This window comes from Rhinoraja longicauda, chromosome 28 (assembly GCF_053455715.1).
Source record: "Rhinoraja longicauda isolate Sanriku21f chromosome 28, sRhiLon1.1, whole genome shotgun sequence".
Lineage (NCBI taxonomy): Eukaryota > Metazoa > Chordata > Chondrichthyes > Rajiformes > Arhynchobatidae > Rhinoraja > Rhinoraja longicauda.
The window spans coordinates 7,013,755-7,040,915 of NC_135980.1; the positions used below are offsets into that span (position 1 = coordinate 7,013,755).

General features: G+C 48.1%; 1 protein-coding gene across 6 annotated transcripts in view; it reads right to left on the bottom strand.

The window, feature by feature from the left end:
• Positions 1-27,161, bottom strand: part of LOC144607165 (transducin-like enhancer protein 4) — a 567,195-nt gene that overhangs the window by 70,770 nt on the left and 469,264 nt on the right. For 3 of the 6 annotated variants that reach the window (XM_078423813.1, XM_078423816.1, XM_078423812.1), the window contains exons 6-9: positions 23,460-23,658; positions 18,979-19,062; positions 16,252-16,268; positions 9,643-9,741 (exon numbers count right to left, since the gene is read on the bottom strand). In XM_078423813.1, the coding sequence (XP_078279939.1) occupies positions 9,643-9,741; positions 16,252-16,268; positions 18,979-19,062; positions 23,460-23,658 (399 nt within the window). The remainder of the gene's footprint in view (positions 1-9,642; positions 9,742-16,251; positions 16,269-18,978; positions 19,063-23,459; positions 23,659-27,161) is intronic. The other 3 variants (XM_078423814.1, XM_078423815.1, XM_078423817.1) reach the window with 3 other exon arrangements.

Genomic DNA, 27,161 nt, shown 5'->3' on the forward strand with positions numbered 1-27,161 from the left:
CCTTACAAAGGGTCCCCGACCTGAAACGTCATCTATCCGTGTCCTCCAGAGTTGGTGCCTGAGTCCAGAGTCCGTGTCCTCCAGAGTTGGTGCCTGAGTCCAGAGTCCGTGTCCTCCAGAGTTGGTGCCTGAGTCCAGAGTCCGTGTCCTCCAGAGTTGGTGCCTGAGTCCAGAGTCCGTGTTCTCCAGAGTTGGTGCCTGAGTCCAGAGTCCGTGTCCTCCAGAGTTGGTGCCTGAGTCCAGAGTCCGTGTCCTCCAGAGTTGGTGCCTGAGTCCAGAGTCCGTGTCCTCCAGAGTTGGTGCCTGAGTCCAGAGTCCGTGTCCTCCAGAGTTGGTGCCTGAGTCCAGAGTCCGTGTTCTCCAGAGTTGGTGCCTGAGTCCAGAGTCCGTGTCCTCCAGAGTTGGTGCCTGAGTCCAGAGTCCGTGTCCTCCAGAGTTGGTGCCTGAGTCCAGAGTCCGTGTCCTCCAGAGTTGGTGCCTGAGTCCAGAGTCCGTGTCCTCCAGAGTTGGTGCCTGAGTCCAGAGTCCGTGTCCTCCAGAGTTGGTGCCTGAGTCCAGAGTCCGTGTCCTCCAGAGTTGGTGCCTGAGTCCAGAGTCCGTGTTCTCCAGAGTTGGTGCCTGAGTCCAGAGTCCGTGTCCTCCAGAGTTGGTGCCTGAGTCACCCCAGCCTTTTGTGTCTTTATTTGTAAACCAGCATCTGCAGTTCCTTGTTTCTGCTGTGAATTACTCGCCAGTGAGTAGCTGATTGCTATAATATTGGTGGGGAAGTTGATGAGATTGCAATAAGTGGATGAACGACTGTTAGCCTGGTCTCGAGAGGTTGAATGGATAAAATCCCCGGAGATTTACATTTTAAAAGAAATTCTTCATACCTTTTCAAGTTACAAAACAGTTGAATATCAAATGTGATATGTGTTCAATGTGTTCCTTGCACTCCACAGTCCCCAATGCTTATTTCTCAAATCAGATTCAACACCAAACCATCAGTAAGTGATAGTTGGTTTGAGAAATATGTTTGGAGCAGGCAGGAGAGAGAATACAAATGAATACCAGATGGCAACCCTGTTGGACTTGGATTTTGAAGACCAGAGCAGTGTATTAAAGTTGTACGAAGCATATGTGCAATTAGTCCAAACACGAAATGCTGGCGTTCGAACATTGACTACAATGCCACAAACCCGGGGAATAAAAATTCATGGCCTTCAAATCCAAGGCATCAGCCAGCCAGGCAGCCAAACGTTCATTTTCCGGAAGAAGCAGTCAACCGATGGTTTTCAACCGCAGAAGATAAAATGTCTGCCAGAACCGCCGAGCGCAAATGCCGATTCCCTGTCGCTTTTTGTGGCATTCGCCTGGGCAGCCATGGACAGGGCTCCACACACCCAACTGAGAAATGGAGCCCACATCTGTCGAGGAACAATGATTGACGATAGACAGACACAAAGCGCAGGAGCTTTCCCGAGACTGGAACATCCCACCAAGATGAATGTCTTGTAACAGCCCACAAAGCTTTGGAGTGTTAGGGGGTCAGGGCTCTTCCTTTTCCCACCTCCGGAATCCCCCCCACCCCCCCCCCACCCCCCCTCTCGCACCCGAAATGTCACCCATTCCTTCTCTGCAGAAATGCTGCCTGACCAACTGAGTCAGTCCAGCATTCTGTGTCTATCTTAGCTTAGTATAGTTTAGATTAGAGATACAGTGAGGAAACAAGCCCTATGGCCCATCGAGCCCACGCCGACCAGCACTGTAAGGCAGCAACTCTGCCACTTCACCACTGTGCCAACCTCCTTATGTCTGAGCCCTGGAGAAGTGACAAATTACCAATGCCTGCTGGTATTTATGCCAACATCGGGGCAATGTTGTATCGTGGTTGCAGTGCTACCCACAACTACCATCTGACCCTACCCTTATGACCACGTTGAAGGACCTACTGTCACTTTCCAAACCGGTTTAGTACAAGAAGCAGCTCTACTTGGCCGAAGTGTCTATCTCAGCACATGTGAGCTTGCATCAACCGAGGCAGATGTCTGTAGCTCATCAGAACGGCTCAATGGAAAATGGACAAGGCCTCAGTTTAAAAAATGGGTGCGGTCGCTTATCAAACCGAACTTTGTTTTAATACACAACAGGAATCCTGAAAGGCTAGTCTCTGAGGTGTCAGGAAGTCTAATGGACTTCAAGCCACATTTGGATGATCAGAGGGTGGCCAACATTTTCCTGACAAGTTCCATTGGAGCTCATGACTGAAGCACAGCTGACAATCAGCATCTTGACAACGTTAATTGTGTAGCTTTAGCCATGACAATAATGGGAAAGTTACCGAGCCCATCCAAAGACATCACACAAGACGCCATCGCACAAACCAACCTCCCTTCTATCGACTCCATTTATACCTCGCGCTGCCTCGGCAAGGCCAGCAGCACAATCAAGGACGAGTCGCACCCTGGCCACTCCCTCTTCTCCCATCAGGCAAAAGGTACAGAAATGTGAAAACTCACACCTCCAGATTCGGGGACAGTTTCTTCCCAGCTGTTATCAGGCAACTGAATCATCCTACCACAACCAGAGAGCAGTGCTGAACTACTATCTACCTCTTTGATGTCCCTAGGACTACCCTTGACCAGACTTTGCTGGCTTTACCTTGCACTAAACGTTATTCCTTTATCATGTATCTATACACTGTAAATGGGTTGACTGCAATCATGTATTGTCTTTCTGCTGGCTGGTTGGCACGCAACAAAAAGCTTTTCACTGTATAACAGGTATAACAGAGCTTTATTTGTCGTTCGGTACCGAAGTACCGAACGAAACTACATAGCAGTCATAGAAAAAAAAAAGAACACAAGACACATGACCCCAACACAAACGTCCATCACAGTGACTCCAAACACCCCCTCACTGTGTTGGAGGCAACAAAACTTCCACTCTCTTCCCCACGCCCACGGACAGACAGCTCGTCCCCGACCGACCCGCACAGTCCCCGCACCGGGCGCTGAAACGTCTCGCGGCCGAACCGGGCGATGAAAGGCCCGCGACCAAGCCTTGCGCAGCTAAGTCCCGTGGTCGAGCCGCACCAGCGATGAAAAGCCCCGCAGTCGAGCTGCACCGGGCGATGTTAAGCCCCGCAGCCGAGCTGCACCGGGCACTGTTAAGTCCAGCGGCCAAGCCGCACCGGGATGTAAAGTCCAGCGGCCAAGCCGCACCGGGATGTAAAGTCCAGCGGCCAAGCCGCACCGGGATGTAAAGTCCAGCGGCCAAGCCGCACCGGGTGATGTAAAGTCCAGCGGCCAAGCCGCACCGGGATGTAAAGTCCAGCGGCCAAGCCGCACCGGGATGTAAAGTCCAGCGGCCGAGCCGCAGCGGGATGTAAAGTCCAGCGGCCAAGCCGCAGCGGGCGATGTTAGGCCCCGCAGCCGAGCCGCACCCCGCGCCGTGAGGAAGAGAAAAGTCCCCCCCCCCACACCCACACCCACCCCCCCCCACACCCACCCCCACCCACCCACACCACCACCCCCTCCCACACATACACAACCAAAAAAATATATATAAAAACCATCCCAACACCGACACACAACAAAAAAAAGACGGACAGACTGCTAGTCAGCCGCTGCCGTTAGGCGCTGCCACGTACATGTGATAATAAATTAAAATGAGCTGAAATTAATGCAAAATTGCAAAATCCCATTTACTCAAGGTACAGGCTGCTTGGATGTTAAACTTGTAGCTGTACGTCAGTCAGCGATGCGAGCCATTTCACATCAAGGGAATCTGAGCTCAGGCAAGGCAGTTGAAAGCGCCCATTAATGCATCGTGTCACACACTGTGCTGCCCGATCCCTTGCACTTCAACCTAACGACACATTTAAGCCGGCTGAGAGGTCACCAGAGAAACCTAAACCCCTAGGATTTTTTTCATCCAGAAAAGTCGGTTGCAACATTCACACAAAACATTTCACAGCTTCAAAGGACGATGCAAGGGGAAAACAGGGAGTGGGTTAACATATGATGAGCGTTTGATAGCTCTGGGCATGTACTCGCTGGGGTTTAGGAGGATGAGGGGGGGAGGGCCTCATTGAAACTTACAGAACAGTGAAAAAGGCCTGGATAGAGTGGATGTGGAGAGGGTGTTACCATTAGTGGGAGAGTCTAGGACCAGAGGTCATAGCCTCAAAATAAAAGGACATTCCTTTAGGAAGGAAACAAGGAGAATTTCTTTAGTCAGAGGGTGGTGAATCTGTGGAATTCATTTTTCGCAGAAAGCTGTGGAGGCCAAGTCAATAGATATCTTTATGGCTGAGATAGATAGATAGATTCTTGACTGGGACGTGTGAGAGGGGTTATGGGGAGAACGCGGGTGAATGGGGTTGAGAGGAGGAGATAGATCAGCCATGATTGAATGGCGCAGTAGACTTGATGGGTCGAATGGCCTAATTCTGCTCCTATCACGTATGAGGCCATTTGGCCCACTGAGAGATGGCAGCGGTGGAAGATGATGAGCTGTTTAAGAGCATCTGTCCATTTATCAGACGTCAACACAAGCTGAGCTCGCTGATGGACTCACGTTTATGTACAAGTAACAACCAGCCAGACATTTTTTCGCTCTACCGTACAAACTAACAAGGGGACAGGGCCTCAACAGACATTTTGAGTTTCCATTTCATATTTTTTAACCGTACCAGTCCTCAACTCCAATTTAAGAAGTCAGGCCAAGTTTTGGAGAGTCCAAATAATCAAAGAATGAACTTGATATTGAACTTGAGAATGGAGTTGTACAGCATGAAACCCACCATGTTGGCAAGTCTCATTTGCCTGCATTTGGTCCAAAGCCCTGCCAACCCTTCCTATCTGTCCTAATGTATTTTACGCATCATGACTGTATCCACCCATTTCTATTGCTTCTTTTGGCAGCTCCTTCCAGCCACAGTCTGTCTGTGGTAACATCTGTGGTGACATCTGTGTCATAAGTCTACAGGGCATAGAGAACTATATAATTAGATAGAGACATCGAGCAGATAATGGGTGGACAATAGACACTAGGTGCAGGAGTAGGCCGTTCGGCCCTTCGAGCCAGCACCACCATTCAATGTGATCATGGCTGATCATTCTCAATCAGTACCCCATTCCTGCCTTCTCCCCATACCACCTGACTCCGCTATCCTTAAGAGCTCTATGAAGCTCTCTCTCGAATGCATTCAGAGAATTGGCCTCCACTGCCTTCTGAGGCAGTGAATTCCACAGATTTCCAACTTTCTGACTGAAAAAGTTTTTCCTCATCTCTGTTCTAAATAGACAATAGACAATAGGTGCAGGAGTAGGCCATTCAGCCCTTCGAGCCAGCACCGCCATTCAATGCGATCATGGCTGATCACTCAATCAGTACCCCGTTCCTGCCTTCTCCCCATACCCCCTCACTCCGCTATCCTCAAGAGCTCTATCCAGCTCTCTCTTGAAAGCATCCAACGAACTGGCCTTCACTGCCTTCTGAGGCAGAGAATTCCACACCTTCACCACCCTCTGACTGAAAAAGTTCTTCCTCATCTCCGTTCTAAATGGCCTACCCCTTATTCTCAAACTGTGGCCCCTTGTTCTGGACTCCCCTAACATTGGGAACATGTTATCTGCCTCTAATGTGTCCAATCCCCTAATTATCTTATATGTTTCAATAAGATCCCCCCTCATCCTTCTAAATTCCAGTGTATACAAGCCCAATCGCTCCAGCCTTTCAACATACGACAGTCCCGCCATTCCGGGAATTAACCTAGTGAACCTACGCTGCACGCCCTCCATAGCAAGAATATCCTTCCTCAAATTTGGAGACCAAAACTGCACACAGTACTCCAGGTGCGGTCTCACCAGGGCCCGGTACAACTGTAGAAGGACCTCTTTGCTCCTATACTCAACTCCTCTTGTTACGAAGGCCAACATTCCATTGGCTTTCTTCACTGCCTGCTGTACCTGCATGCTTCCTTTCATTGACTGATGCACTAGGACACCCAGATCTCGTTGAACTCCCCCTCCTCCTAACTTGACACCATTCAGATAATAATCTGCCTTTCTATTCTTACTTCCAAAGTGAATAACCTCACACTTATCTACATTAAACTGCATCTGCCATGTATCCGCCCACTCACACAACCTGTCCAAGTCACCCTGCAGCCTTATTGCATCTTCCTCACAATTCACACTACCCCCCAACTTAGTATCATCTGCAAATTTGCTAATGGTACTTTTAATCCCTTCGTCTAAGTCATTAATGTATATCGTAAATAGCTGGGGTCCCAGCACCGAACCTTGCGGTACCCCACTGGTCACTGCCTGCCATTCCGAAAGAGACCCATTTATCCCCACTCTTTGCTTTCTGTCTGTCAACCAATTTTCTATCCATGTCAGTACCCTACCCCCAATACCATGTGCCCTAATTTTGCCCACTAATCTCCTATGTGGGACCTTGTCGAAGGCTTTCTGAAAGTCGAGGTACACCACATCCACTGACTCTCCCTTGTCAATTTTCCTAGTTACATCCTCAAAAAATTCCAGTAGATTTGTCAAGCATGATTTCCCCTTCGTAAATCCATGCTGACTCGGAATGATCCCGTTACTGCTATCCAAATGCTCAGCAATTTCGTCTTTTATAATTGACTCCAGCATCTTCCCCACCACTGATGTCAGACTAACTGGTCTATAATTCCCCGTTTTCTCTCTCCCTCCTTTCTTAAAAAGTGGGATAACATTTGCTATCCTCCAATCCACAGGAACTGATCCTGAATCTATAGAACATTGAAAAATGATCTCCAATGCTTCCACTATTTCTAGAGCCACCTCCTTAAGTACTCTGGGATGCAGACCATCAGGCCCTGGGGATTTATCAGCCTTCAGTCCCATCAGTCTACCCAAAACCATTTCCTGCCTAATGTGGATTTCCTTCAGTTCCTCCATCACCCTAGGTTCTCCGGCCCCTAGAACATTTGGGAGATTGTGTGTATCTTCCTCAGTGAAGACAGATCCAAAGTAACGGTTTAACTCGTCTGCCATTTCTTTGTTCCCCATAATAAATTCCCCTGCTTCTGTCTTCAAGGGACCCACATTTGCCGTGACTATTTTTTTCCTCTTCACGTACCTAAAAAAACTTTTGCTATCCTCCTTTATAAATGGCCTACCCCTTACTCTTAAACTGTGGCCCCTGGTTCTGGACTCCCCCAACATTGGGAACATGTTTCCTGCCTCTAACGTGTCCAACCCCTTAATAATCTTATATGTTTCGATAAGATCCCCTCTCATCCTTCTAAATTCCAGTGTATACAAGCCTAGTCGCTCCAGTCTTTCAACATACGACAGTCCCGCCATTCCGGGAATTAACCTAGTAAACCTACGCTGCACGCCCTCAACAGCAAGAATATCCTTCCTCAAATTTTGAGACCAAAACTGCACACAGTACTCCAGGTGCGGTCTCACTAGGGCCCTGTACAACTGCAGAAGGACCTCTTTGCTCCTATACTCAACTCCTCTTGTTATGAAGGCCAACATTCCATTGGCTTTCTTCACTGCCTGCTGTACCTGCAGGTAAGCGTCTACTCGCATCTAAGTGTCTAAACAATCGCAAAGTTTAGATAAATTCCTCATAGTAATAGTGGCGTCATTGTGGTCGTGCTTTGGCAGCACCTGGTTTGAAGCTGTGCCCAGGCCTGTGTGGTCACCGAGCTGGGTGCAGTTCGCTGGGTAACACTCTCACTGGAGAGTTGGGCAGGTCAGGGTTTCCATATTCTCCTCAGCAACCAGAGTCCAGAGAACTCGGTCGAACATTTCAGTCCCATTCTGATATCCTTTGGATGGGTTATTAAACTTCAGCTGGTGCTGCTACCAAGTCAACGTTCGGGATCACAGGGTGGCACAGCGATGGGTTTGCTGCCATACAGCGCCAGAGACCCGGGTTCCATCCTGGCCACGGGGGGCCGTCTGTATGGAGTTTGTGCGCTCTCCCCGTGACCGCGTGGGTTCTTTCCAGGTGCTCCGGTCTCCTCCCACACTCCAAAGACGCGCAGGTTTGTTGGTTAATTGGCTTCGGCAAAGATTGTAAAATTGGCCCTAGTGTACAGGACAGTGTTAGTGCAAGGGAATCGCTTGTCGGCGCGGTCTCAGTGGGCCGAAGGGCCTGTTTCCACTGTTTCTCTAAAGTCTAAAGATCACAGGATGTTATTGAAGAGAAGATAAGCCAGGACACTGAAGAAATATTTAACCCATGAAGACACAGAGTGCTGGAGTCGCTCAACAGGTCAGGCAGCAAATTGACCCACTGAGTTACTCCAGCATCCTGTATCCTTTTGTAAACCAGCATGTGTTGTTGCTTGTTTCTAAATATTTAACCATTTCTCAGTGTGCCCAAAAAGATTTTCTGATCCTTATTGCAATCTGAAGGGCTCGATTTGAAATGTCCCATATCCATGTCCTCCAGAGATGCTGCCTGACCCGCTGAGTTACTCCAGAACTTTGTGTTATTGCTACATTTCTGCTGTCTGCACACTCCCTGTCACTTCCTCCACACCAAATGGCACTAAACTTCAAACGTAGGCACAAGAAATTGCAGATGCTGGAATCCTGAGCAAAGATCAAAGTACTGGAGGAACCCCCTCAGACCGATTGATTTAGACCACCCAGTTAGACTTTTAGAGATACAACGCAGAAACGGAGCCCTTCGGCCCACCAGGTATGCACCAACCATCGGTCACCCCATACATCAGCTCGGCCCCACACACAAAGGACAATTTACAATTTTTCACTAAAGCCAATTAACCTGCAAGCCAGTACGTCTCAGGAGTGTAGGAGTAAACCATGTAGTCACAGGGAGAACGTACAAACTCCACATAGACAGCACCCGTTGTCAGGATCGAACCCGGGTGTCTGGCTCTGTAAGGCAACAGCTCTACTGCTGTGCCACCGCGTCACCACCAAGTTTCTTCAGCACTTGGTGAATCAGTTCAAAGCAGGGTCCCCACCCAATATTCCCTTCACAATGCTGCCTGACCCGCTGAATATCTCGAGCACTTCAGTTTTTGCTTCAAATGTACTTTATTGACTGTAAGGCCCTTGGGTATATGCGGAAAGTAGCAGGATAATTGTTAACTATAAGAACGTGGGGTGATGGTGCAGGCAGATATGATACTGGAATTCATCGCCACAGATGGCCGTGGAGACCAAATCAATGTTTTTTTTTGAAAGAGGGATTTATAGATAGGTTCTTGATTAGTACGGGTGTCAAAGGTTACGGGAAGAAGGCAAGAAAATGGGGTTGGGAGGGATAAATAGGTCAGCCAATGTTAAATGGTGGAGCAGACTCGAGGGGCAGAATGGCCTAATTCCTCCCCTATGTCTTATGGTCTTAAAGTGATGCACAAGAGGCTACAAGAGGATATGCAGGGAATGGAGGAGTATGGATCATGTGCAGGCAGATGAGATTAGTTTATCTTGGCATCATGAACAGCACTAATATTGTGGGCTGAAAGGCCTTTTCCTGTGATGTGCTTATCTACGCTCTAAAAACTCTGAACTCAACCAGCTAACTCAACACTTAACGTTTCATCATTTCGTATGCACGCTAAACAGTTAACTGAAGAGTTAACTGCTTCTCCCTCCACAGATGCTGCCTGACCTGCTGAGAATCCTCGGCACTTTCTGTTCTTCTTTCAGATTTCCAGCATCTGTGCCTTCTTGCTTTTGCATCCGACATTTCACGACTTGTTTCTGCCTCCTAAAACAAAGATCGACAACAGAGGGGGGGGAAAAGGAAATAGGTATCTGTGTGTTGTGATCAGCAATACAGAACCCGCAGGTCCTGTGGGAACAGTCAATAATAATTCTCACGGGGAATCAAATGTATAGTTGAAAATGCCTCCGTGCTATGAGCTTTAGTTTAGAGATATAGCGCAGAAACAGGCCCCTTCGGCCCACCGGGTCCGCGCCGCCCAGCGATCCCCGCACATTACCATTATCCTATACCCACTGGGGACAATTTTTACATTTACCAAGCCAATTAACCTACATACCTGTACGTCTTTGGAGTGTGGGAGGAAACCAAAGATCTCGGAGGAAAAAAAGCTATTAGAGAATTTAATTTCAAGAGCAGTTAGATAAACAATGGACCGAATGGCTTCATACTGTGCTGCAGGTTTATAAAGAGAAGTGCAAGGTGTTGCATTTTGGAAAGTCACACCTGGGCAGAACCTACACAGTGAATGGCAGGGCACGAGGGTGTATTGTAGAGCTGAGGGATCTCAGAGTGCAGGTATATAGTTCTTTGAAAGTGGCATTACAAGTAGATGGGGAGGTCAAGAAGGCTTTCGGCACATAGGCTTTCATCAGTCAGTACTGAATACAGAAGTCTGGAGGTCATGTTGCAGTTGTACGAGACATTGGAGAGGCCACATCTAGAGTATTGTGTTCAGCTCTGGTATCATATCATATCATATATATACAGCCGGAAACAGGCCTTTTCGGCCCTCCAAGTCCGTGCCGCCCAGCGATCCCCGTACATTAACACTATCCTACACCCACTAGGGACAATTTTTACATTTACCCAGCCAATTAACCTACAAACCTGTACGTCTTTGGAGTGTGGGAGGAAACCGAAGATCTCGGAGAAAACCCACGCAGGTCACGGGAAGAACGTACAAACTCCTTACAGTGCAGCACCCGTAGTCAGGACCGAACCTGAGTCTCCGGCGCTGCATTCGCTGTAAAGCAGCAACTCTACCGCTGCGCTACCGTGCCGCGTTATAGAAAATATATTTTTAAGCTGGAAAGAGTGCAGAAAAGATTTACGAGGATGTTGCCAAGACTCGAGGGCCTGAGCTATTGGGAGAGGTTGAGCAGGGTAGGACTTTATACCTTGGAGCGCAGGGGTGTGAGAGGTGATCGTATAGAGGAGTGTAAGATCATGAGAGGAATAGACAAGGTTCACGCACAGTCTTTTACCCAGAGTAGGGGAATCTACAACCAGAGAACATAGGTGTAAAGTGAGGGGGGAAATATTTAACAGGAATGGGAGGGGCAACTTTTTTTTAACATAAAGGGTGGTAGGTATATGGAACATGCTGCCAGAGGAATTGGTCCAGGTACTATCTCAACGTTTAAAAAACATTTAGACAGGTACATGGATAGGATAGGTTTAGCGGGATATGGGCCAAACATAGAAGATAGATGCAGGAGTAGGCCATTCAGCCCTTCGAGCCAGCACTGCCATTCAATATGATCATGGCTGATCATTCAAAATCAGTACCCCATTCCTGCTTTCTCCTCTTATCCCTTGATTCCATTAGCCCTAAGAGGTATATACATCCAGTGAATTGGCCTCCACTGCCTTCTGTGGCAGAGAATTTCACAGATTCACAACTCTCTGGGTGAAAAGGTTTTTCCTCATCTCAGTCCTAAATGGCCTACCCCTTAATTCTTAAACTGTGACCCCTGGTTCTGGACTCCCCCCCTCAACATCGGAAACATTTTCCTTGCATTCAGCCTGTCCAATCTCTTACGAATTTTAAACGTTTCTATACAATTGCTAACGGCAGGTGGGACTAGTGCAGATGGGGCATGTTGGTCGGTGTGAGTAGTTGGGCCGAAGGGCCTGCTTTCACGCTGTGTGACTCTATGCTGGCTCACAAAATAATGTTACTCTATGGTCTCCAACCATTACCCAAGCACGGTGCAGGAAAGGCTGTTGTGGGGGTTCTTAACATCTTTACATTAAACGGCTCGTAACATTGGCAGTGCATAGCTGCAAGGACTGAATCAGTCATTGACTGAGCGACCGACAGGACCGCGTGGGTTACATCTGCACAGACAGGAGTGGGTTAAATCCTTCAGGCCACGTTAGGGTTCGTGAAGCCAACGTCTCCCTCTAATTAAGCTAAATGCCCTCGCAGCGCTAGCTTTAAGTTCATTTTCCCCTTTCCTAGTCCAATGATCATTGTGTACATTGAGGCAGCTAATTATTAATAAGGAAGGCAAGCATGTGTGACAGATACACTACATCTCTGTCAACACATTCCCTGCAGGCAAACACAGACACTGTTTTGGCTGCCGGAGCGATTGTCGGGTCAAACAATGATGGATCTTCAGTCTGCTGATTACATCTCAAAAAGATCATGTTACCTTCGGCTCAGGGTCCAAATGCTATTTGGCAAAGCCAGAGGAATTAAGTACGTGGGAGGAGGAGGAGGAAGCGACTGGGTTTAATAGTTCCCAATTCAGGGTTACACAGCCAGGTGCATTTTTTTCCAACGCTGCTGTGATTTTGAAGGGTCGAATCCTGTCACGCTAGGCTTTGTGATAGATAGCAAACGGCATGTAGTCAGTTGGCTGGAAGCCCTGCGGATCAGATGGAATGAGACTCACTTGCGTTGTGTCGTTAGCGGCAGTATTCGCCGGTTTACCATGGACACTTGACAGCATCTCGCAGATAGTTGCAAGCTCGTCAAATTCCTCTCTCTCTCCCTCTCAGACCTTTGGAATTTTGAGAATAACTGCTGCCTGGTGGCGAGGGCTGGATCAGACAGCCATGGGAATCTGTATTCCATAGACCGGGGAGGAGGGAGAGAAGAGAGGCCGGTTAGGGGAGGGAACCGGGGGTCTGGCCTGTCGCACCATCGAGGTCGGCCGCGGCAGCCCCCCATGGGAACGAAGTGTAGCTGGGAAAATGCACACCTTCAGATTCAGGGAGTCTTTCTTCCCAGCTGTTATCAGGCAACTGAATCCTCCTACCGACAACTAGCGACCAGTGCTGAACTACTGTCTACCTCTGATGACCCTCAGACAATCCTCGATCGGACTTTGCTGGCTTTACCTTGCACTAAACGCTATTCCCTTATCAAGTATCTATACACTGTAAATGGCTCGATTGTAATCATGCATTGTCGTTCTGCTGACTGGATTGCACATAACAAATACTTTTCACTGTACCTCGGTACACGTGGCAATAAACTAAACTGACTGAAGGTGGGCAGGCGAGGTGAGAAGAAGATTGAGGGGGGATCTTATAGAAACATATAAAATTCTTAAGGGGTTGGTGAGGCTAGATGCGGGAAGATTGTTCCCGATGTTGGGGGAGTCCAGAACTAGGGGTCACAGCTTAAGGATAAGGGGGAAGTCTTTTAGGAGTGAGATGAGAAAAAAAAATCTTCACACAGAGTGGTGAGTCTGTGGAATTCTGCCACAGAAGGTAGTTGAGGCCAGTTCATTGGCGATATTTAAGAGGGAGTTAGATGTGGCCCTTGTGGCTAAAGGGATCAGGGGGTATGGAGAGAAGGCAGGTGCAGGTTACTGAGCTGGATGATCAGCCATGATCATATTGAATGGCGGTGCAGGCTCGAAGGGCCGAATGGCCTACTCCTGCACCTATTTTCTATGTTTCTATGTGAGGATGTCGGTTGCTGGTCGACCGAAGGAAGGCGATGGCTGGAGGCCCCGCAGCAGCCTAGGGCGTGCCTGAATCGGGCACCTCTCAAGACAACTGGAGCGTGGACTGGACTTGGGAAATGATGCCAAACACGGCACCTCTTCTGTGCAAGATCAGCGCATTATGTCTGTGCAATTGTCAACCGGGGGTGGTGTGGTAACACTCTACTGGGCTGTTTATAAGAAAATAATTTCACTGTGCGTTTGCACTTCGTCCATGTCACACTAAAGCACTGTTGAACCTGTGTTCGATCCGACCACGGGTGCTGTTTTATGAGGAGCTAGCACGTTCTCCCTGTCGGAAACCCTCCACCATCCCAAATACGTGCAGGTTTGTAGATTAATGGGCCTCTGTAAAATTGCTCCGAATTTGTCAGGAGGGGGATGAGGAACTGGGATAACATAGAACTACTGTAAATGATCGGTGTGGACTTGGAGGGCCAGAGGGCTTGTTTCTATGCTGTATCTCTAAAATTCCATTAGAGGACAGTCAAACACAGGGGACGATGTATTGATGACATGTGGCATTGGTGAGCCTACATCATGAAAACTACGTCGAGAATTGGTCTGCTTAAGGAGCGATCTTAATGTGTTGGAAGCAGTTCAATGTCCCCCAGACAAAAGCTTGAAAGCACACACCACCATACTCAGGAATACCCTCTTCCCCTCTGTTATCAAACTTCTGGATAGTCTTTCCATAAACTCGGGTGTAGACCCGATCTTCCAACCTACCGCATAATGCTACAATGTTGAAAGGCCATCTTTGCCCACAGGTGTTTTTCCTCTTCGCCCTGCCCTCTCACACCTGCCTATGGCAATATGGAAGTTCTGCACAGGATGAAACTGAACAGGAATGTCGCACTGCAAAAGACTTTGAAGAGGCTCTCCGCTGGGACGGGTGGCATGGTTGGAAAGAAGTAGCTGGAATTCTTCCAAGTGCCTTGGCAGACAATCGCTCGCTAGCTCCGGAGGCTCGGAGCTGCCCTGTCTGCACCAGCAGTTCGGGGGAGGGGGGGGGGGAAGGAACCAAGGCCACGATCTTTGCATTTACACTGAAATGCCACAGCTAAACAATCTTCCCCGACTCGCTCTGGCTGTGCGGAATTCTGCATGAATAATGGCAATGGAATTCTCATGGCCAGCAAGACGCCAGTCAAAATAGGCTGCCAATGGTGTACAAGATCGTAAAGTGTTTCACATCTAACAGTTTAATTTTTCTGGCTCACGGTTTGTGTATTGCAAGAACCCACAGATGGACAAGATGAGCAGCCAATTCTTTGTTTGCCTTTTGTGGTGTCCATATATCATAGATAAATAGGATGGCTGGGTACACAATTGTGCAACAAAGACTGAATAAGTCAAAGGTTCCCACCCCCCCCCCACCCACCGACAATAGTTCCTGTATCGTAAGTGCCAAAGTTTCAGCAATTCAAACATGAAAAACAAAGTCAAGCAACTCTGTCACATTTATGCCAAGATTTATTTACTTGCTACTGCTGTGGCTCAATGTCTGAACTGGTCTGATTGCAACGTGCCTTGCCCCGCTCCTGAAAACACATCCTAACTCAGGCATCTCTCATTATCAACAAATGCAACTTAACAACATATCCTCGTGGGCACATGGAATTAAAGATTATGTGGTCTCCAAGATTCCACATTAAACACTTGGATTAGCTGCTTTATTAGCCTTGAACAATGCCAATTCATACATGAAAAAATTGAAAACATACTCGGAGGAATAGTTCTCTCTCATTCACTATAAAAATAACAAACTTTCTCTGTAGATAGACCCAAAGTGCCGGGGTAACTCAGCGGGACAGGCAGCATCTCTGGGGAGAACGAATGGGTGATGTTTCGGGTCGAAACCCTTCTTCAGACAAGGGTCTCGACCCAAAATGTCACCCATTCCTTCTCCGGGGGTGTTGCCTGTCCCGCTGAGTTACTCCAGCATTTTGTGTCTATCTTCAGTGTAAACTAGCATCTGCAGGTTCCTTGCTAGGCAAGCTTTCTCTGTTGTTCCCTTCACCATTCTCCTCTTCTGCAATCTCGGAAAAACCTCACAGCTGAAGCTATTTTTGAGAGTGCAAGCAATTCTATACCCCCACGAGAAAACAAAACATGCAGCATTATGACGTGGGGGACTCATATACTATCAGGGAGGGGGGAGATTTGCACTAATCTGTAAAACAGGTACCTAGCAGCCACCAGTGTATAAGCCAACAAGAGTTACAAAGCATTTCTTAGCACTTAATTCAAACCTTGTTATCTTTGGGCGATTTGCCAAATTTCAAATTGCACCTGTCTCAGTCATAGAGAGTCACAGAGTGATACAGTGTGGAAACAGGCCCTTCGGCTCAAATTGCCCACACCGGCCAACATGTCCCAGCCACACTTTGCCCACCTGCCAGCATTTGGTCCATGTACCTGTCTAACTGTTTCTTAAACGTTGGGACAGTCCCAGCCCCCTCTGGCAGCTTGTTCCATACACCCACCACCCTTTGTGTGAAAAAGTTACCCCTCAGATTCCTATTAAACCTTTTCCCCTTCACCTTAAACCTATGTCCTCTGGTCCTCGATGTCGCCTACTCTGGGCAATTGCTTTATTTCATTTTACAACTTTTGTGGCACACGGATACTTTCACACCACCCGCCAAATTAAATCTTTATCTCTGGAATTGACAGCACATTCGTTACGTCAACCGCCACCATCTCCCTCCCTCCCTCCCTCGTCATTAATGGGAATGGTTGCGCTGTTTGACTTTTTAATGATTGCTTCATTCACTGAGAGCAACAAAATGCCTGTACTTACCGACCCTTGGTCTCTGTCTGACTCGGTTGGAATAGCAGCAGACCACAAGGAATACAAGAGGAACAAAAGAAAAACAAGTCAGTCATTTGGCCTTCACTTTACGCCATGCAACACAGTTCGTTTATTTTGTTTTACGATTACACGACAGGGGAAATGTCAAGCACAAAGCTGGATCAATGCCATCCTTCAAAGCTCATGTAGCCCCCTCGCAATGCAATCATTGAAGGTGTAACATCCTTAGGAGGTAATGATAGGCCCTGCTGTGCCAGCCCATCTCACACTAAACCCCTCTGCCTGACAACCAAACTCATCGACCTTCCCACCTCGAAGCTATAAACAGAGAAAGCCAGCGATTTACCTGAACCACATCCCCACAGAACAGCTTCAAATAATCAGGCCTGATTCATTATTTTACAACAAAAATCACCCTTTGAATAAAACTGAATTTCAAGGTACCCTTCGTTTTAAAAGAAAATGTTCACTAGGGCGGCACGGTGGCGCAGCGGTAGAGCTGCTGCCCAACAGCGCCAGAGACCCGGGTTCGATCCTGACTACGGGTGCTGTCTGTACAGAGTTTGTACGCTCTCCCCATGACCTGCGTGCGTTTCCCCTCCCACACACTCCAGAAAGGGCTTGCAGGTTTGTAGGTTAATTGGCTTGGTATAACTGTAAATTGTCCCTGGTGTGTGTAAGGCCGTGTTAGTGTGCGGGGATCACTGGTTGGCACAGACTCGATGGACCAAAGTCCCTGTTTCCGTGCTTTATCTCTAAACTAAGCTAGATTGAGACATTGCCTCCCTTATTCAGCCTTAGTAAATAGACAATAGACAATAGGTGCAGGAGGAGGCCATTCGGCCCTTCGAGCCAGCACCGCCATTCAATGTGATCATGGCTGATCATTCTCAATCAGTACCCCATTCCTGCCTTCTCCCCATACCCCCTGACTCCGCTATCCTTAAGAGCTCTATCTAGCTCTCTCTTGAATGCATTCAGAGACTTGGCCTCCACTGCCTTCTGAGGCAGAGAATGCCAGAGATTTACAGGTGAGGTTCCTTGTCCTCATAACTGTTTCGTTTTATTTGCAATCCATGTCATTCATTGTACAGCAGAGCTCTAGGTTTCACATGCATTAAAGCTGCACTTTTCACCCCAGTGACGTGATCTGACTCAAATTCTGCTTGAGTCTCATCAGCTGCTGAAACTCTCACCCACACCTTTGCTACTTCTTGATTCCTTATTTCAACGCCCCCTTGGCTAACTCTAACCCTTTGCAAGCTCAAACTGATCCAAAACTGCACTACCCAAGACCTCCTTGTAGGCCACACATGCCAGTGCAGCTAGGTGGAGTTGCTGTTCCTCACCTCCAGGGACCCGAGTTCAATTCTGGACCGTGGAAGTTACACCTTCACCTTGGGTGTTCCCCATTTGTACCCCCAACCCAAAAGACATTGGAATTAGCAGATTGAATGGCTGCTGCGGATTGACCTTTATGTGCAGTCCAGCAGTGGTGGGGGGGGATTAGAAATCTATGAAGAACAGAGGCGGTACAGGCAGTGCAGCAATAGAGTTGCTGCCTTATAGCGCCAGAGATACTGGTTCGATCCTGACTTTGGGTGCTGCCTGTACGGAGCTTGCACTTTCAGTCTGTGACCGTGTGGGATTTCTCCAGGTGCTCTGGTTTCCACCCACATTCCAAAGACGTAGGCTAATTGGATTCTGCGAATTGTCCATTGTGTGTACGGATAGAACTAGTGTTTGGGTGATCATTGGTCGGCACGGGCTCGGTGGGCCGAAGGGCCTTCTCCATGCTGTAACCTTAAACCAAAATAAAAATAGGTCACGGGAAAAATTAGTGGAGAATGGGATTGCTCTAGGGAGTCTACATGGACTCAGTGTAGTGAAATCGCTTCCGTCTACATTTATCAGAAAACATGGGGGGGGGAAATGGCACCAAATATCTCCAAGTTCAAATGTTCCACCACTGATAGGTGTGCTTTACATTGCCCCAAACCCATACTTTCTGTTTCCCTTCTTAACCCATTTCACCTCTCCTCATTCTTTTATAATGCTCCACCATCCAACTCCTTGTGTAAGCTGTCAGAGTACCTTATAGGCCAGTGTCAATGATTTTGTTTGACAGCAAAAATGCCTCCAAATTATATGAAGGGGAACTTTATTAACGGAGGCAGTGCTTGTTGCAACTCTAAAGTCCCTATTTCACACTAATTTCCCTATTTCGGTGCCTTTCTGCACAATAATGTGGAGGTAAGGTGACCAGAGCTACAAGAAGCTGGACAAACTTGGATTGCTTTCTCCAGAACGCTGGAGGCTGAGGAGAGACCTGATAAGATTATGGGAGGCATAGACAGTCAGAGCCTTTGGTGTAGGAAGGAACTGCAGATGCTGGTTTAAACCAAAGATAGACACAAAAAGCTGGAGTAACACAGCGGGACAGACTGCATCTCTGGAGAGAAGGAATGGGTGACGTTTCGGGTCGAGACCCTTCTTCACACTAGATAGGGTTAAGGGAAACGAGAGATAAAGGCGATGACGAAGAGAGATAAAGAACAATGAATTCAAGACATGCAAAAAAAAGTAGCGATGATAAAGGAAACAGGCCATTGTTTGTTGGATGAAAACGAGAAGCTAGTGAGAGTTCGGTGGGGGAGGGATAGAGAGAGAGGGAATGCCAGGGCTACCTGAAGGTAGAGAAATCAATACACATACCACTGGGCTGCAAGCTGCCCAAGCGAAACACGAGATGCTGTTCCTCCAATTTGCATTTAGCCTCACTCTGACAATGGAGGAGACCTAGGACAAGAAGGTCAGTGTGGGAATGGGAAAGACAATTAAAGTGTTTAGCAACCAGGAGATCAGGTAGGTTCAGACGGACTCAACAAAGGTGTTCAGTGAAACGATCGCCCAGTTTACCTTTGTATACCTCGCCGATGTATACCTGTCCACATCTTGAACAGCGGACACAGCAGATGAGGTTGGAGGAGGTGCAAGTGAGCCTCTGCCTAACCCGAAAGGACTGTCAGGGTCCCTGGACAGAGTCGAGGGAGGAGGTATAGGGACAGTTGTTGCATCTTTTGTGGTTGCAGGGAAGGTACCTGGGGAGGGGGTGGTTTGGGTGGGAAGGGATGAGTTAACTAGGGAGTCGCAGAGGGAACGGTCTCTGCAGAGAGCGGAAAGGGGTGGAGATGGGAAGATGCGACTAGTGTTGGGATCCCGTTGGACGTCGGAACCTTATGTCCAGTGTGCAATTATCACAGTGTGCAATTGTCTGATACGCGAGGGCATAGCTTTAAGGTGAGATGGTCTAAGTCTAAAGGATATGTGCGGGCTAGTTTTTGTGTTTACACTGAGGGTCCTGCCAGGGATGGTGATGGTGGTGGAGACAGGTACGTGTTTAGGAGGCTTTTGAGTAGGCACATGGATATGCAAGGAATGGAGGATATGGGTAGGCAGAGGAGATAAATTTATCTTGGCATCATGTTCGGTCCGTTCCTGAGCTGCAACCTATATTGAATGGTTTTTGTGTATTTTTCCAACTTGTAGACAAAATTGACCTAAGGATGTCCATGAGAACAGAACTGTTCGTTTCCCAGGGGCAGCCTGAACAAGCACGTGCGAGCAGTTACCATCAGGCGACTTCACATCATGGTTGTGCCAAATTGGGGCCCATTGGCTTTTCCATGGACTGAGATACGAGCCTCCCTCACCAAAGCTCTCTCCGTTGTTCCTGCACTTTGATCCAAATTGCAGACTGCAACGGCAGAGGAAGGCCATTAGGTCATAAGTGATACGAACAGAATTAGGCCATTCGACCCATCAAGTGTATGCCATTCAATCATGGCTGATTTATCTCACCTTCCTAACCCCATTCTCCTGCCTTCTCCCCTTAACCCCTGACACCCGTACTAATCAAGAATCTGTCTATGCCTTAAAAATATCCACTGACCTGGCCTCCACAGCCTTCTGTGGCAAAGAATTCCAAAGATTCACCACCCTCTGACTAAAGAAACTCCTCCTCAACTGCTTCCTAAAGGAACGTCCTTTAATTGTGAGGCTATGACCTCTAGTCCTAGACTCTCTCATTAGTGGAAACAACCCCTGCACATCTACTCTCTCAATGCCTTTCACTATTCAGTACCTTTCACTGAGGTCCACCCCCTCTTCTAAACTCCAGCGAGTATAGACCTAGTGCCGCCAAACGCAGACCGTCAAATCTGTTGTAGCAAAATAAGCTACTCAATCTAGGCTCTTTCCTCATATGATTTAAATAGTCAATAGACAATAGGCAATAGGTGCAGGAGTAGGCCATTCGGCCCTTCGAGCCAGCACCGCCATTCAATGTGATCATGGCTGATCATTCTCAATCAGTACTTCCATAATAAGCATTTATTTCTTAATTGACTTGAGAAAGGCAAAAATAAAACCGAGGTTTATTGGATGAGTTCCACATTCCAATGAGCACGGCAAGAATGTTAAATTCCACATTCTTGCCACCGTGTGGATCAAACGCTTGTTTTTTAACCTTGAACTACGTTCATAAATTCTTGTCTGATAGCGTGACTGTACAAATGTTGGAAGCTCTTCAATCACTATTTGCCTAATTTGACCCCCCTTCCATGAGCTTGACCTCAGCTGTAGCAAGGGGGGACGAAAGTTCTTGGATAAGCAACACTCTCATCAATCATTGCGATACGTTTCTGCCAGTGTGTTTCCGCCTTGATATAAAGAGCAAAAAAAGAAATGCTGCCATAGTTCTAGGTCAAACAATATTACCTCCTCTTTACCCGTTAATGGTTGATCTAAGGTTACCTTCAAATCTAATGAACCATTTGTTCACAGCCCAGACCTCGCTGTGCCTCAACAAAATTAAACATTGTGCAACTTAAATCCTTTTCTCCCCTCCTCCTCCCCATACCAAAAATGACACTTATTCACTATTAAACATCCAACAGGGGGCTTTTTCCAAAGGAATGTTGCTAAGTAGGCCGAAAGGATGTGTGGAGCCTGGGTCCGGGATCTCCCGTTGTGCAATAGTCTGGAGAACTTGCCAAAACGAGGCGACATTGAGAACCAAGACAGACACAAAATGCTGGAGTAACTCAGCGGGGCAGGCGGCATCTCTGGAGAAAATGGTTTGGTGACGTTTCGGGTCTGGGCCCTTCTTCAGATTGAGAGCACGAGTGTGGGAGCAGTCATGTCTGCTCATACAAGAAGTAGTCCCCAAGGCTCTCATGTCTCAGAGCCATTTTCTACAGTTTGTCGTTAGACAAACATATGATGAGCATTTGACGGCACTGGGCCTGTACTTGCTGGAGTTCAGAAGGATGAGAGAGGGGGATCTCACTGAGATTTACTGAACAGTGAAAGGCCTGGATAGAGCGAATGTTTCCACTAATGGGAGAGTCTTGGACCAGAGGCCATAGCCTCAGAATAAAATAACATATCTTTAGAAAGTAGGAGGAATTTCTTTAGTCGGAGGGTGGTCATAGAGTCATAGAGTCCTACAGCACAGAAAGAGGCCCTTAGGCCCATCGTGTCCATGCCGCCCGTTACCAAACACAGTCTAATTTTAATCCCATTTTCCCGCATTTGGACCGTAGCCCTGAATGTTGTAGCATTTCAAGTGCCCATCCAAAGGCCTCTTAAACGTTGTGAGTGTTCCCGCCTCCACCACCACCCCAGGCAGTGAGTTCCAGACTCCAACCACCCTCTGGGTGAAAAAGTTCTTTCTCACATCCCCCCGAAACCTCCCTCCCCTTACCCTGTATCTATGTCCCCTCGTTGTTGAACCTTCCACCAGTGGAAGAAGTTCCCCGCCATCTACCTTATCTATGCCCCTCATGATCTTGTACACCTCGATCATGTCCCCTCTCAACCTTCTCTGCTCCAGGGAAAACAATCCCAGTCTGCTCATTCTGTGGACAATGAATCTGTGGAATTCATTGTCGCGGAGGCCATCACAGGATATTTTTAAGGCGGTGATTGACTGATTCTTGATTAGCAAGGGTGTCGGGGGTTATGAGGAGAAGGCAGGAGGATGGGGTTGAGAGGGAAATAGATCAGCCATGATTGAATGGCGGAGTAGCCCCAAATGGGCTAATTCTGCTCCTATGACTTATGAACCTATTAGGTCACTGTGTGGTGATCCGACCGACCCATTAACTCTTGGTGAAGGATGAAGTCCTCAGTGTAAATGCTGTGCCCCCTTTCTAGTCCAGGGCTCTCTGCCTTACTAGCCCAGTAATTCAATCACTGTCCACCAAAGATACTAGAGGAGCAAGATGAACCACTCTGTCGAAATCGCCTATACTGAAGTGTAGTAAGCAAAGGAGCGTAACGTCCACCATTTTAGTAGGCAAAACCCACCGTTCGCTATGCCTCTCGCAGTGTAATCAGTGTTTTGGGGGAACAGTATGTGTGGCGATACCATAAAAATATATCTCATATATCTCATCTATCAATTCCCAGATTTTTGTTATTTTTCATTTTAAATGTTTCTGAAAGTGTCTGCCTACTAAAATGGCGCCATGCCATACTACGGTCTTTAGGGTCGAGTGGTCTATCTTGCTCTGCTCTAGTATCTTTGCTGTCCACCAGCTGGGAGCCATCTTGCGATGCCATAGCAGAGTGCAATGTTGGGCATCATTTTGGAAGTGGTGCCAATGTGAGTAATGGCTATGTTTATGCACTCGTCAACATATGAAATAGAGTCATAGAGACAAACAACGTGTAAACAGGCCCTTCGGCCCAACATTCCCACGCCGCCCAACATGTCCCATTTACATCAGTTCCACCTGCCTGCATCTGGCCCATATCCGCCGAAACCTGTCTTATCCTTGTACGGTCTAAACGTTTCTGAAACGTTGCAATAGTCCCTGCCACAACTACCTCCTCTGGCAACCGGTGGCCTTTATGTGGCGACTCTTGGTATGCAAGCAAAGAATTTCACTGTGACTTGCCACATGTGACCATAAAGTATTCAATTCACTTCCATCCAACTCGTTCCATACACCCACCACCCTTTGTGTTAAAAAGTTACCCCTCAGGTTCCTATTAAATCTTTTCCTCCCACACCTTAAACTTATGGCCTCTGGTTCTCGATTCCCTTGCACCGAGCGAGAGACTCTGCGCGTCTACCCGATCGATTCCTCTCACGATTTTATACGTGCATGCAAACCGGTTCACTGTACCTCGGCGATGATCCTGCTCTTGATGGTTCTTGTCTTCTTTAAGGGCAAACTGCGGGTGGGCCGCCAGGGCGTTGGAGAGGGCCAGAAGTCCCGAGCTGGCTCCAATTGAAGACATGGCCGGGAGCTGCAGCCCTGTCGGGTGGAGGGCGAGCGGGAAGGGAGAGGCGTGATGGGAGAGCTGCTGCGGTTGGAAATGGTGCTGTTCATACAAGGAGGGGAGCGGGAAAGAACAACAACAGATTAGAGGTTAAATCCATGCGCTGCACACAGCCAACATAACTACCAACTCCCGCCACACATCTACACACTAACACTCTTGTTTGTTTGTTCCTGAACTACAGACAAAAAGGTACACAATAGCGTGACAATTTTAGGCCCACCTTCCTCACTGTCATCCCTAAGGTGCTAATGGAAGAAGTTTCATTGAAATCGGTGTTATATTTTTAAAGTTATTCATATTTTAAAGTTTAAATCTATCTCCTAGGGGGGAGGGGGGTGGAGGGAGGGGGGAGGAGGGAGGATAACGGAGGGTTGAGGGGGATGGAGTGGGGGGGAAGGGGGGGAAGGGAGGGGACGGGGAAGGGAGGGTGGATGGGGGGGGGGAGGGAGCAGGGGTGGGAGGGAGGGGGAGGGGGGGGATGGGGGAGGGAGGGAGGGGGGTGAGTGGGGGGGAGAGGGTGCTGCACCAATGCAGGAGAGGTTTGGGCCCAATGGGTCCACTTGGTCTAGTATATATATAATAACACAACATGCCTAGACACCAATGAGTAGACACACTGCAGCCTCACACGATTTGCAATTCTTCAGCCTAAATGAAAAGTGAAGACCCCTCGGGAACAGGCCCTTCGGCCCACCGAGCCAGAGCCGACCCTGTGGTTCCCGCACATTAACACCATCCCACACACACACACGAGGGACAATTTACAATCATACCAGGCCAATTAACCTACAAAACCTGTACGTCTTTGGAGTGTGGGAGAAAACCGAAGATCTCGGAGAAAACCCACGCAGGTCACGGGGAGAGCGTACAAAGTCCGTAGAGACGGGTACCCGTGGTCGGGATCATACCCGGGTCTCTGGCGCTGTAAGGCAGCAACTCAACCGCTGCGCCACCGTGCCATTGAGGGGAGACAAAAGAAAATGACAGTTCTCCTAACGAAGGATTCCCAGTGCTGGAGCAGAGGTTTGGGAGTGAGAAGTGGCAGATGGAGTGGGTGTAGAGTTTTGTGTTTTGTGCTACTCAGAAGGAAACTTGTCACAATTATGAATCATACCAGGACTTTCACGTTGAAGTTAGATACAATCCAAATTTATTTTACGGCCGTGAACTGATTACTCATAATAAGAGTCATGGCGGCTGAGGGTGGGGTGTGGTAACATTGCTGGTTGACTGAATGCAGAGACCGACACACACAAGAGGGGGGCAGGCATACATGCGGAGAGACACACATAGGCACAAGGGGAGAGCGAGAGTGAGCGAGAGCGAGAGAGTGCGAGAGAGAGGGCAGTGAGAGGGAGACAGAGACGGAGAGACAGAGAGAGGGACACAAAATGCTGGAGTAACTCAGCAGGATAGGCAGCATCTCTGGAGAGAAGGAATGGGCGACGTTTCGGGTCGAGACCCTTCTTCAGTCTGAAGAAGGATCTCGGCCTGAAAATTACTCCACAATTTTGAGTCTATCTTCGTTTTAAACCAGCATCTGCTGTTCTTTCCTAGACAGAGAGAGAGAGAGACAGAGAAAGACAGACTGCCAGAGGCAAAAGAGTACAAATCGGAGTAGAAGGGAAGGAACATACATGAAGCATTTGAAATCCATGCTTGGGTGGCGCACAGATTCGCTGTTTCCTAACATTTCAACTTTTGTTATTTCGATCTGGGGCAGTCAGGCACTGAGCCTGAACCCACTTTCACTATGTTGAGGAAGTGCGCGTAAACGTGGGCATTGCTGGTCCCCAGGCTCTCAAAATGCCGCCCCTCTCTCGCTGCCTGCGGACCCATTACTCGCTGGGGCCTGGAGACCAAGGCCGCTGTCGTCAGCCCTTCCTCAGGATGACAGATGCCAACCAGATGTCTGGTACCATGTCAAGGCAACTTGCAGCAAGTCTTGCATTAGTATGGCTGGGGTGAGTGGGGGGGGGTGGGGGTGGGGAGACGAGAGGGATGTGGGTACAGACATCCACATCCACACCACACACACACACACACCACATTTAGTCAGCCAGAAATTAACTGCAGTCACAGCTTTGGTCGACTAGAAATGGTAAAGGAAATATGCATGAGGTAAAGACCGATCGTGGAGAAAGCCAAATCAAACACTTAATAATTACACCAAGGCTCTGCTTCAAAGTCAGTTCTGGAAGGAAGTTTTTAATCAATCTTTGGTTGCTATCCACCCCCTGAAGTTAGTTGTTCTCTCTGATTGTAAAGCAATTTCGATCAAGCATTGCTTCCATATGTAAAATATAGTCTCTTCAGAACTTAGGATACTGACTGCAAGTGCAAATCACCGTCCCGCACTCTATTTTTAGACATGTATCAGGGATATGGGCCGAACACAGACGTGGGGCTAGTGTTGATGGAACATGTTGGTCGGTGCGGGCAAGTTGGGCCGAAGGGCCTGTTTCCAGGCTGTATGACTCTATGATCTAATGAAAGATACAGCATGGAAACAGGCCCTTCGGCCCACCAGGTCCATGCCGACCATCCATCACCTGCTCGCACATGTTGTATGTTATCCCATGTTCTCATCCACACCCTGCACACCAGAGGCCATTTACAGAGGCCAACTAACCTACAAGCCTGGAGACAGACACCAAATGCTGGAGTAACTCAGCGGGACAGGCAGCATCTCTGGAGAGAAGGAATGGGTGACGTTTTGGGTCGAGACCCTTCGGACGTCTGAAGAAGTCTTGACCTGAAACGTCACCCATTCCTTCTCTCCAGAGATGCTGCCTGTCCCGCTGAGTTAATCCAACTTATTGTGTCTATCTTCGGTTTAAACCAGCATCTGCAGTTCCTTCGTACATGACCTCCAAACCCGTATGTCTTTGGGATGTGGGAGGAAAACAGTGAACCCTGAGGAAGCCCACATGGTCACAGGAAGAATGTGTAAACTGCACACAGACTAAAGTCAGGATTGAACCTGGGTCTCTGGCATTGTGAGGCAGCAGCTCTACCAGCTGTCACTGTGCCATCCAGAGGCATCGGTCATTTAATAGGACAATGCAGTCACTTTATGCCTTGCAAAACCTTTTAGATCAGGGCCACAGAAGTTCTACCAGCTGAAGAAGGGTCTCAACACAAAAGTCACCCATTCCTTCTCTCCAGAGATGCTGCCTGTCCCGCTAAGTTACTCCAGCATTTTGTGTCTACCTTCGATTTAAACCAGCATCTGCAGTTCTTTCCTGCACATGGGTTTTTAGGCTAATTGGCCTTTGTAAATTGTCCCTAATGTGTAGGATAGAACTAGTTATCAAGTGTATCGCTATATTCATAAGTTCATAAGTGATAGGAGCAGAATTAGGCCATTCAGCCCATCAAGTCCAAAGAAGGGTCCCAACCCGAAATGTCACCAATCCATGTTCCCCAGAGATGCTGCCTGACCCACTGAGTTACTCCAACACTTGGTGTCCTGAGGAGTTGCCTACCCTGTTTACATGGATGGACAGTGCATGGAAAGGAAAGGTTTGGAGAGATATGGG